General features: G+C 34.3%; 1 protein-coding gene across 1 annotated transcript in view; it reads right to left on the bottom strand.

The window, feature by feature from the left end:
- SETD1A (Histone-lysine N-methyltransferase setd1a) overlaps positions 1–13,552 on the bottom strand; it is a 32,292-nt gene that overhangs the window by 2,870 nt on the left and 15,870 nt on the right. Inside the window, exons 14-17 of the mRNA XM_051218009.1 lie at positions 10,426–11,125; positions 7,243–9,635; positions 5,903–6,063; positions 5,354–5,611 (exon numbers count right to left, since the gene is read on the bottom strand). Coding sequence (XP_051073991.1) covers positions 9,373–9,635; positions 10,426–11,125 — 963 coding nt within the window. The 3' untranslated portion in view covers positions 5,354–5,611; positions 5,903–6,063; positions 7,243–9,372. The remainder of the gene's footprint in view (positions 1–5,353; positions 5,612–5,902; positions 6,064–7,242; positions 9,636–10,425; positions 11,126–13,552) is intronic.

Genomic DNA, 13,552 nt, shown 5'->3' on the forward strand with positions numbered 1-13,552 from the left:
TCAGGTTCATGTTGATCGATATTTTAATATTGAATCCATAAACATACGTACTATACTTAGCCTTTAAAAGTCGAAATTCTACAAAAGACGTATTGACGACCAAGAAGAGAGACTGGTTTTCTACATGATCGATTTTAATTTGAGTTCAACCAGGTATTTTCGGTAAGATGAGCTACAAGTGAATTTGAAAAGATGTTCTAAGGGTTCGGCCCGGGATAATGGAGATTATTAAGAAAGGTAATCAAAGCAATAATGTAATTTATTTGTCAAGTGCAGGTTTATGTACTCAGCTTTGAGCCGCAAGTTCTGTGTGAGACTATGATACTACTTAGATACTCAAACTAAAGGTGGAATAGAGTTCGAACCTGAAACTTACAGGGAAATAGTCAACAGATGCAAGAAATCAACGTCACAAGTCGTAAACTAGTGAGTATATGTATGAAAGATAAACTAAATAGCAAGCAAGCATTTTTAATTATTTTCAATCCATCGACCTAAGAAACCAGGTATATAGTCCGTACTTAGAAATAGAATATCTAAAACTTTTCGAATGACTCAACAAATTTGGATGTACATCAATAGGTAGTTTACTGGACATATGTTTTTCAAAAAGTCTGATATAAAAAACATGAGCGCAAATAGAATACTAATACAAATTAGTTACTGGAAGGTAAATTCATGGATGTCAAAAATTACAATCTTTTTTTTGTTAGATTTCGTGCAATTACTTTCTTTTATAAATTTTAATAAAGCCAAAACAACCATTCAGGCAAAATAATATGAATTCATTATATTTCATGGTTTCTTATCAGCTGCTCACAATCAAATATGATATTAAAGTATAACATTACGGTATGATATATAATGTGAAGTAAATGAAATCGACAAAAAAAAAGAATTAAAATAACAAGGATTATCAATAATGACTACGTGTAGATATCTATGCGAAAACAGGTGTGCAGTCATTTAAAGATGGAATTCACAAAACATGAGGGCGGTGCGGGGCGTGAGTCAGTAATTAAATAAAGTCCAGAAACAGACAAGATAGATCTTGTAATAACCATAAACGTTGTGAAGAGTTTATATAAAATTCAAATTACTTGAAAATAAATATAAAAGACAGTTAGTTGGTAAGATGGATTGCGCAATAACTTAACAAGATTTGAAGAGTTCACATAAGTTTAGAAAATTGACTGAATGAAAAAAGAAGCCGATGAATGAGATGATTACTTTGGACTAAAAATAAGAATTAGTCTAACGAAGATGATATTTTAAAAAAATGAACAAAAAAACAATACTCACAGGTGAAATTAGTCGAAGCTATGAATCCATCAATACGGTGATAGGTTGATAACTGTCACTTTCTGGACACCTAAATCACGTTTAAGTTACTTTGTTTTTATTGCTTCGGTAAGCGTTTTAGTGTCTGCTGATAATTTCGAATGATTTAGGAATTGCAATGGTATGCTCGGTATTAGTTAAATGCCGAATTAATGCACTTATTTAAAGCCGTTGCGCCTCTCAATCTCAAATTCTTTGAAATGTGTTCAGAAATACGAACATGTACCCTTCTTTCTGTTCTTCTAGTGTATGTGCTTTGGCACGTACTTACAAATAGGTAAATACAGGTGTAAATTTTTCACAACTCTTATAACTAGCATGCGACCTATCTTATCTGTTTCCAGACTTCATTTGATTACTGGCTCACACCCCGCCTTGATATATATATATATATATATATATATATATATATATATATATATATATATATATATAGTTATTATCAGTATTCTATGTTATTTCAATTCTTTCCGTCATCAATGTCAGTTGATTCACATTATATACCATACTTTAATATCATATATGGTTATGTGCAGCTGATGAGAAACCATGAAATATAGTGAATTCATATTAGTTTATTAGGGTTTGTGTTTTAATGTGGATGAGGAACAAAAACGAAATTATCTTTATTTAGTAGAAATTGCCTAGCAAAACACAAAAAGCTTGTTTTGTTTCATATTAAAAAAGAAACACAATCGATATCAGTAACCATCACGGTGCGAGTTCCGCCCCCCCCGAACGGTTGAATATGAAATTGATTTGGATATTTATAAACTCAGACTTATCGATTTCAGTTATTTATAAAGATGACTACATCTGCACTGTAAATGACCCAATATTTAGCATTCTTGATAACAGAGAAAATAGTTAAATGACCATTTGGTTGCTGAATGAGTGATATCCGTAAATGATAATATTCACCTTAAAAGTACTATTAAAAAGTTAAATGTAAGCACCAATTTTAGCTTCAGTTGTACAAGGATAAGGCAAGAAATTACTCAATACAAATGTGTCATCTTAATATTTAGAACAAACATTAGTCACATAAATGAACAAAATATTTAAAACAGTCTTAAGAATTGAAAAATTAGCTTTTATAATTCCAATATACTAGACAATACGTAGTAAAGTGTTGGTAGTGAAAAATATTGTTAGTTGGGTGATTGCAGTCAACTTCAAGGAAGCTTTTAACCAGTTCTTGTGAGTCGTGCGTTAAACTATCAATTAATTTATGTTGACATGAATTTTCAATAGTAGCAGCTAGAAATATGACTTCCAGAGCATTTGAAAACATGACCTTTCGAATCAACCAGAGAAAGTGAACCTAGACCATTATTATCTCATCACTAAAAGTTGAAAAAAAGTCATTTATATCAGATATGACGAAATCACTGAACGAAAGATACTTTACATAAGATGCTGAGTCAGTCAGTCAGTAACAACGTAGAACTTCGTACGTACGTACATCAGTTCGAGTTGCCACACCACATTAGCACAGAGATACAGTTGTCGATTCAAATCCCGTAGTGGTAGAGGTAATAAGAGTATAAGCAGTAATCGGGAAGATTAGGGTTTGGAGATGTTATTTAAAGAGTATAATCCAGTGAAATAAATTTGGAAAGAGGAAAAAAGGGATATGAAGAATTCAGAAGATTAGAATTTGAGAGAACACAAAGAGTGGATGCACCTGCGCCATTGCAAACGATTTTGAGCCATGTCATTCAGGGTCTCTAACCATCGGTTGCTATCATCTCGTGGTCCCCAACCAGGTAGTCTACACCTACCAACATGACTCAGTTCACTTGTCAGTGACTTCATGGACTTGTGCCATGTTTTGGTTTGGCCGCCCCTAGCTTTCTTCCAACCTACTCCTATACCACTGAACATAGCACGTCGAGGCAGTCGGTCGTTGGGCATACGTAACACGTGTCCCAGCCATCTCAACTGATGAAGTTTCACTACTTCATCAATTGATTTGCCATCCTTACCTAGTACCCGTTTCCTAACAACTGTGTTACTTACTCGATGGTCCCAGGATATACGAGCAATGTTTCGATGACACCTATGATCGAACACTAGTAACCTACGGATATCCTCTACTCTTGCCGGCCATGTTTCACTGCCATAAAGTAGGACGGAACGAACTGCTGCGCAGTAAACACGTCCTTTGGTTGATAGACGGATATCTCGCCTACGCCATAAATGACGCAAGTTGGCAAAAGCTAGTCGAGCCTTCTGTATCCGCGCTGAGATTTCGTCACACACTAAACCACAAGGGCTGATCAGACTTCCAAGATAAGTGAAGCGGTCGACACACTCAACTACTTCACTCCCTATCACTAGTTCGGGTGTCGATGTAACCCAATCCTGAAGATGCTGAGAAATTACGAGTTCACCTAATCTGCGAACGGAACGAGCTATTCCGACGCGCTACTGCCCCGTTAACTAGAGAGAGAAGTCCAAGTTTGAAAGACGGGAATGTATTCCACAAGCACCCAGAAGCACGAACAACAACAATAAGCACAACGCAAGCGTATATATACAGCACAAAAATGTCCTTGGGAAGCGGTACAAAATAGTATACTAAAAGAGACAACGAAGCAATATCATTTAAGGTTCTCCCAAGTGGGAAATAGGACATGGAGGTGAGAATGGGTGCTTCTGGTGCGAGAACAAGAAATTGAAATTCTTAAAATAGAATTGAAAAAATAAGGCATTTGCTAAGTGAGTTCTAGGGATCTAACATCCCTAACAAAAGGGTAACAAAACAGGTATTACACAAGATATTCGAAACAGATATGATGCACTTTTACTAGCACAAAACGTCTATGTACAGTATTTGCCAGACTAAAACTAAAGTTTAACTATAGGGCATATGGTTACATTATAATGAATTAATCGATTTTTCACTCTAGGACATGATACAGTTTTTTAACTACTGTCTAGTAAAAGAATATAAACCGATGAATTCAGAGTATGGATAGATTGGAAAACAACATAAACCGTGCGAATTCATCTATTCTTAATGTCTTCGTTATTTCAAATAATTTATTTACTGTACCACTACACTGCTTTTCAAGATATATTTTGGGAACTTCTAATTTCTATTAATAATGTTACAGTACCGTTTGGAAGCAAAATACGTATGGTAAACCCTATGTTATTTTATTTATTTAGTCAATGTTGAAGTAACTGAAAACACTAAACAGACGAATAACCATAGAAAATAAAGAGAAAGCAAGACAAGTTTATGAGAAATAGTGAATCCCATATTACATAAAATGAGTATTAGACTATGTCAATATTCAATGAAATAGCATCAGTGTTAGAGGATGAATCATCATATAAAGTCTAGTCATTAAATAGCCAATCTAGAAAATGGCAAATAATTTTCTATTAAGTTTCAAAACATATATTTATAAGATTGAATTGTAAGATGAACTGGAATTTGAAAATGAGCGCTCCTACATACTAAATAAGCTATACAATAAAAAAGTAAAACATGTTATTGTGGAAATACACAACAGAAAATGTCTTATTAACCAAATAAGGCTTCCCAACGTTCGAGTGGGCATGTATAGTGATCACAATAAAATAATTCAGTATAACTTGTTCGGGATTTCAAAAACAAAACATTGGAACAGTCAAAAGAAAATATCACTCATATACCGCACAATTCCTCGAGTAGTATATGAGTAGGCAGAACGACAAAACTTAATCGCTATCCTGACAGATACATCAGTAAAAGAATGTACTGAGTATTTGATTCCAAATTTTTATTGATGATCACTACACTGGGATAGTACGTTTATGTATATGCACTATAGGATTCATCAGAAGACGAATGTGAAAAATTTAGCCAGTGTCGATTACTATGTTAACAATTAACATGATAGAATATACAGTTACATTAAACGTAAACAAACAGTATTGAATATCTCTACATAAACCAGTTATGACATTTTATAAATAAGTAGTGGGTAAAATAACCTAATCTTCATATCAAGCATACCTGACAACTGTGGTTGATAAACCGAGCATTGTTGCCGCACATTGTGGCATCAATTACAAACTCATCATCAATTCGGAAAAGATAAGAGCCACCGATTCCTTTGGCTTCATATTGACGTTCACGTAGTTCAGCGACACCCTTACGAACCACATGACCAACATATTCAATCACCATTTCTTCGGCAGCTATCGGTTCCAAAGCTATCAGGCCCCATGCATGGATAGGCGATTTGGCGAATATGAGCTGCTTTTTACGAAACTAAAATATGAAGCGGAACAGCATGAAAAATAAATTTGCAATAACAGATTCCGACGATAACTGAGTACTGTAGAAGTAATTGATGCACGAGAGCGAAGGATACACATATAAGAAACTTGAAATATTTGCCTATTTTACCAGATTTAAATTTAAGTCTTTTTATCAGGCAGAAAATAAGTGGTCAATAAACAAAAGAAAAACTAAGAGATCATCGAACAAAAACATTTTAATGAACACCAGTAAATTGAAGTGTTTAGTATAAAGAACTCAATGGTCACAGAATAACATTACCTTTAACTGATTAAATTTAAGCAAGTCGCCAGTTTCAATATCTTGAAATTCAGCTAACAATCGACGTTGAACAGACCGAGCCTCTCGAAATTGAGTGAGTTGTTTTTTCTTGGCTTCAGATGCTTGTTCGGTTAAACGTTCCTCAATATTCTCGCCAATAGCTTAATGAATAAGAATTTACAAAAATAGAAAATACGATTTGATATAAATATGGTTCATAAAGTGAATTGAGATTCAGTTCTAACTATGACCTATCATACAGATAAAAGGATACTATGATCTCCAGAAAAGTGATTTGATAAAAAAAAATCGTACTAATACAACCAACACTGTATTAGATAAAGGAAACAGTAGATAAGTTTGAAGGGACCTAAAATCAATGATTGAGTTTTGTATGGTTTAAAACAGTTGAAGCGATGTAAATATAGGCACTATTAACGGTGTACAAAATTTTGGGTAGCTCTATCACATAGCATTATCTCACATGTATTTTTTTCGTTCTTACACAAGTTGATCTTACTTTGCTTTAATTTTCCTAGTTTTAGCAATCAGAAGAGCCGCCCTACAATAATTGTCACTACTTTCCCCTAGTTTTCAGTCTAAAAACGCGTGGAAAGTTAAAAGGAACCAATACAATGCTCATGACCTATTTACCACTCTATTGAAATAATGAGCATATAATAAGACATGCTAGAACACGATTTAGATATATACCATGTCCGAAAAACAAAATATTTTACTGATATATCATTTAACTGAATACTGGTAGAATGAATCGAATGAATCAAATTTTCTTTATGAACGTTCACTATCACATCGGAAATGCTGTTGACATAGACGAAAATTCTGAATGATTATAAATTTTGTAAGGAGACATATCAATCAAAGTTCCTCATTTTAAAAGTGAATAAGTTCGATCTGATACACTTCGAAATGAAGAAAAGAGAGTAAACAAGGATGCAGGCAGAAAGGGAAGGATAAGTGATGAAACAAAAATCATTATTTCAATACGTAGAAAGTAAGTAAACAGATAAAACAATTCGGATCACAGATTGAACTAACAACTGTCTGTTTTTTTTACAGATACATTCTTCCTCTTGAACTATCTGTTTTATTTATATCGGAAGTGCAAGTTACAGAACAGTGCATTTTACTACTAAGGTAAGTTAATGTCAATCGATGCTGAAGACTAACAGTAATTACGTAAACTACTTAGAAAATTATGAAAGTTATCCAGTGGAAAATTAGAGAATGTATCAATAACTACTGACATTATAAACACACAAATAATCAAAAGCGGAAAAGAATACTAATAATACACAACATAATTGCAATATTACCTAAAATGCATGAATGAGAGCATAGATACCAATTTGACCGTAATAGTTTTTAACCGTAAGCAGGAAATTTTAAACTTATCAGTTAACAAACACTTTATTGTTGCTGCACTGGCTAAAATCACGGTTCTCTCCCAAGAAAAAATGCTCTATATACAAAGTTGTGTCGATACAGAAGAAACAGACTAGCTCTTGAATAAATGGATGCAGTTTAATACTCAATAGGTGAGAAAAAAGACCTTAAAGACTATGTGACCTAAACCACTGGTTGAAAATTGATTTTAATAGGGTCGATAATTCTTCATATAGATTCTCCGCTTACGACCTTTATAGATTGTCACCCACCTACGCACTATTCATAATGATGTGATTATTACTGGTTATAAATTAAAGAACTACCTATAACCAATAGGAAAGCTCTAGTTTGTCGAAGGTCAAATTATCTGATTGGTCTGTTGAAAAGTAAACTGTGGTAAAAAAATGTCTTAGAAAACGTACACACAAAGAATATTTCTTGTTAAAGTTGCATAGGTTATTCGATCTAGACATACATGAAGAGCAAGTACATATGTTGTATGTGTTGTGATCGTGAAAACAAGGCAGGTAATAAGCAAATTGTCTAAAGTAATGACATGATGAACTAAGGACTACTTTAGTTAATAAGTAATATTTACTGATCTAAATGTGATAAGTTATGATTGATGATTGTTTCTTTAAATAAACTTTGTTCATATTTGAATATGGCCATATTATTTATGATTTCATGAATGAAACAATAATTCTTACTGAAATATACACACTTAGTACCCCGAATTAGAAAAGTAAACACAAAACTGCGTTTGTGATTCAGATATATATTCACTTAAAGTCGAGCATAATTTTTTTGTTGTAACGGTTGCAAAAATTAATGAGAAATATTAGTGAATACTCCCCAACCATCATTATAAAGTCAACTGGACATATGAACTAAGTATTAAAATGAAAACATTCAAAACATTAACGGATTTTGGATATACTACTAAGAAATTTTTAATAAATTCTATGTACAGAAATGCCAAAGTAAAGGAAAACAGGAAATGTAAGTTCCCTAAATGTTTAAATAGATTTTATCAAATAATTTGAGACAAAAAAGCAGGACCTTAATTTACATATGTCTTTCCCACTAGGTTTAACTCAGAATCAGACCTTGCCATAGAGCACAAACGTACTGAAGTAGATCCTTACACCCATTAGTGACCTACTTCCGAGAATTGAGTGAGTAAGAAAACAGTTATTACACTTGAAAAATAAAATCGACAGAGTCCTTAAGGAAATACTAGAAAAGTTTGAAAAATCCCTTGTACATTTTTCTAAATAAAGTAGCACTAAAGACCTATAGTGAAATGTAAGTAGATGGTTCTTACGAAAGCGAAATTCAAGGTATAACTGTAAACTGACAACTGAAGAACAAGATTCTGTGAGCTACAAGAAAAAAATAAGACTGTCTGGTTTACAATATGTGAACGATGTCTAGCAAAATAAGTTAATAAGCATTTGTTAACGCTGAAATGAATTGCATATAGTGTATACTTGAATCGAGTTGAAGATTAAGGGAAATTGCTAAACTAACAATAGAAATACATACAAATATCAGATAGTGCGATAAATAAAAACATAACCAAAATAAATGTTTCATCAAAGAACCATATAATGCATGAAATGACATGACTTGAGTAATATATAATATAAGTGAGATGAACCCTAAATAAATTGTTAAAACTTGCAGGTAAACGACAATTACGTCGTAAAAATGTTGACGTAAAAGAAATGTACGTCTAAGGCTTATTGGGTAATCATCTTATAAAAGAGATGACTATCAGTATGTTCGGTTTGAGTTCTCATTAAAAAAGAGAAGAGAATGGAGATATAATAACCCAGAAGAATTAATAATTGGGATGAAAGGATGGTTTGGTGACTTTGGGCTCCTAATATTTGTCCAGACTATGTTAATTAATGATGAGGAGTACTCAAAACTGATGGATCGTTCTCCTTTATATAGGATTTGAAACCTCTTCAGATCTACTTACTGAACTGTATTTATCAAGTGCTTAATGTATAGATTGTGTTATTTCGCAAATACAAGAGTCTGAAGGTTTAACTAAGGGAACCTCCGATTACATAGTTTTTCACCATGGAATGATATCTCTGTAAATGAAAAATGTATATAAAAATTGATAAAGAACGATGGGTACCTTGTAATGCTGCATCACCTCCAAGCTGTGCTTGCACAGTTGCAGGCATTAAGGGAATAGGGCGACGACGACCGTCTTCTCCAATTAAACTTCGACCGACACACCAAGGACGTCGAAATCTTTCTTCAGTAGGCATTCGGTAATAGCCCTGTGTTCGAGCTGACCCTGTAGTAAGCAAGAAAAAGTCAAGACCGTATACAGTTATATGGGACAAACAAAGCAAAATAATTTGCAATCATAATGTTGGAATTTTTATGGGCGTGTATGACAGCACCGAACCAAAGACAGACTAAAAAACAGTCATAAAGATGTACTGATTACTTAGATTTCATTATGGACTGCGATCCATATTTTGTGAGATTTATTCGTGAATAACTCTATGACGACTTAAAACCTACTAATTTATACTGGTTTAAACAGGGACGATTACAAAAATAGGTCGCTTGCCAATTTACCCGCTAATGCTAAATATAGTATTTTATTATTACAAACAGATTATAAGATAAAAACTAAAATTAAAATTCATCTCATTAAAATAAGTGTATTAGTTGAGTGCTACGTTTGACTGGCATAAGTTATCAACTACATATTTCATTCAAAGTAGATAACGTACGATAAAAAACCTTATGAAACAGACTTTATACAACATGATTATTTAAAATAATCATACAGTATTCGTATTTATTAGTTAAAATGAGGAAGTGAACTATCACCTCAGATTCTTGATAATTAGTGCAAGCTTTATAACATTGGATATCGCAATCCTAGTTTGTATTCCAGTCTGTAAAACTTAAAAATCATGAAACGAAAACTTGGTAATATTTATGCATTTCTCTCAGTGAATGTTACTCTAAAAAATGATTATTCGAATATCCTAATTAGATGTTTAAAATAATCATTTATCTTTAATGTTATAAATTCTACAGGTAATTAACGGATTAAGAGTAACGATTACCTGATGAATGGATTGGCGGTAAACAGGCTGCAGGACCAAGGTGAATATCAACACTATCTCCAACTGTATCAACATTCTCATTTAAAGAAGCAGCATAATTCGCTACCGCCAGTATTTGGTCGTCAAACTTAGGCCAGGAGAGTCTTAGTTTATGATTATATGAAGTATTTACAGGTGAGTAAGTGGGAGAACATTCCTTTTTACATACTGAGCTGTTGCTCAAATCCTTTTTGTATTTTTCATCAGAAGAGTGATTTAGTGATTGATCAGATAAAGAGGAATAAAGGTCATCTGAATCAGATGATCTTGCAAAGGATTTATGGTGAACAGAAGATAATTTGGATGTGGAATTCTTAGAACACAAAAATTTGTATTGATATCGTTGACGCTCATGCTTCTGTCGACCTGACCACAAATTGCGTGAATTAACAAGATGTCCACTATCATTAACGTGTGTTTTGACAGTAATGGGATCAGCGGCAAGGGTAGGCGGATGCTCAACCCAATGTGAAAGGCTTATAATATTTACAACACGAGGATCAACGACTTTAGCGTTCATATAAAAATTGTCTTGTTTGAAATTATCATATGTAGTGACATCTAATGGTGAATGGCATTTGCTTAGCAGAAATTGATAGGCTTCACACATAAAACTAAGATCTTCTGCATCTATACCAAAAACGAGAATACTCCTCAGGATCTGTGAAGAAAACAATCCAAAAAGAATACATAAAAATAACGAAGTCATATGTACAGGAAATAGGATATTTAGGGAAAAGGATTTTTTATTGATACTACGAAATAGTCTGAAATACGGATACTATAAACTATCATTTATGACGGAATTTAGATAAATCGATGTGGTTTCGAAATCGAACCTGCACTGTTATTGAGCTATGAACTAGGTCACTGACGACCGTTAACTAGATATACATTTACAGTCAGTCAACATAGGGTCAGAGAACACAAGAATTATTTGAGCTAATAAGTCTAGTGTAACTTATTACGAGGGTTAACACGATAGACCAAAATTTACCGATGCGAAATTCAGAACCAATGAGATTGACTCATGTGTAAACCGAAACGAGTACAACGACCAATCACAAGCAGTCGATAGTTAATAAATTCAGAATGACAGTTAGACAATATGCTGATACAAAGCATTTTACCGTATGCTAGTGAAAGCATATTCATTATATGAATCAGGTTTTGAACTTCATTGGCCACAAATTGTAAGAAACCAAAAGAAACGTAGTATTCACAAGAGGAAGAAGACTTCGCTCATCCTTCCAAAGCACAAAACGCTCACTTACGTCTCGTCTCCCGGTAGCTGGGAACCTAACCTATAACTCAGATCGGTTAGATATTTGACGGAAAACGTAGATTCTAAAAATTGGCCGAGTTGTTTAGGATAAATTTGTTGACCACTTTTGGCAAGTTTGATCCAAACAGATATCGAAAAATGTGGAAATGCCAACGGTACTTGACTGAAAGATGGTTAGTTGAAGCTATTCAAAATGTGGCAGAACTCACTCCTGATTCAGTCTTTGTGATGATAGTTGAAACATAGGTGGAAATAAAACAGACATTGTTTCCTATCTCAGTTAGTTAATATTTGATTTAGACTTTTATCTTCGAAGTACATAAACGACCAGTAATGAAGCTCTATTGGTTTATTACTTCTTCATCCCATGCATTTAGTTTAAGATCAACGCCAAAACGGTCCAATCATAATAAAATGGGGTGCTCAGACAATCGCTCATAAAAAGTACTTAACGAAGTAACAGGTCGAGAATGAATTACGAATAAGGATACAGCAAACATGAATGGTAACAAGCTCAAACAGCAAAAAGTGATATCAAACTCAGCAAGTATCTAAAGAACAACTATCTGGCGACTTTAAACACTACGCATAAAAATTTTCACATAGCTTCTGAAAATTATTGAAAAATAACTTGAGAAGAAAAATCGACTACAGTAGAAAAAGAGGCGCAGATATTCAAAGTAGTATAAAAATGAATGTTTTTAGAATAAAAGAAATATAAATTGTTAGCACCTCTAAGTTGTAGCGTGTAAAGCAAACAGTGCATATTCCTCGTTTTCTCCATAATTATCATGAAATGTGTGATCAGTCAGTCAGTCAGCTACAACGTAGGACCAGGCACATATATGCATCGGTTCAAGTTGTCATACCGCATTAGCACAAGATGAACACCGGATTCATAGAAGTAGTTAATTCAGTCGTGGTAAGATATAAAAGAAAGATTGCATATAAGGATATAGTACAGGAAGAAAGAATTAGTTCGCAGAAAGACATGAAGTGATTGTAACCTCTTAGTTAAAGGGAAGACAGAGAGTGTTACGATAGTCACGTGGACCCCAACCAAGTAGTCGTCCGTTGTTGCTACCTTGACTTGGTGGTCGAGCTTGCCTATCTTGATGAAGCAACTGAGCTATACTGACTGGAACAACCGTTCCTCAAGGTCCTACCACGTCAGACAGGTCGGTTGAAGAGCGGTAAGACTAAAAGCAACAAACCCAAGGTCCGAAGACGAAGTCGTACTGCTGACTTTACAGAGGTGTGACAACAGTAAGGGGTTTCCTTCAGACAACCAGCATGACAGCGATGCTGCCTTCCCATAACGAGGGGTGGGGTTAGAAAATGTCGACCCTAAAAATGCATATCTCGCCTTATCCCACGGATATCCGTCTCCATCGGTAGGGTCTCAACAACTACGGAGCTAACACAAAAATTACTCATGGAAAGATCGTGTGTGACAGACATCAAGCAGTTGTGCTCTGGGTACTGCGGTCAAGCTCTCAGGTCATTAAGACCACCTCTAATCCAATTTTCTGATCAGGTACCTCCAGAAGAACCTTTCCACGGTGTGTTCAACAGGGAAGTGATAATCGCCCTCATACCTCTAACAGCACTCAAAACCACTGTATTCATAATCAACCTCCCTCTTCAATTCCTATTATTCTTCCTACATCGACTTCGAACTCTAAGCTTCCTCTGTTGACTTCCTCCTCAAGTGTCACCATAGCCAATGATTCTAGCGCGCAAAACACTGTCTCAGATCTACTGAAACCTCTCTCCACACTACATATTGGGGCCTTCAACGTA

Source organism: Schistosoma haematobium, chromosome 1, assembly GCF_000699445.3.
Source record: "Schistosoma haematobium chromosome 1, whole genome shotgun sequence".
In the NCBI taxonomy this organism is placed as follows: Eukaryota; Metazoa; Platyhelminthes; class Trematoda; order Strigeidida; family Schistosomatidae; genus Schistosoma; species Schistosoma haematobium.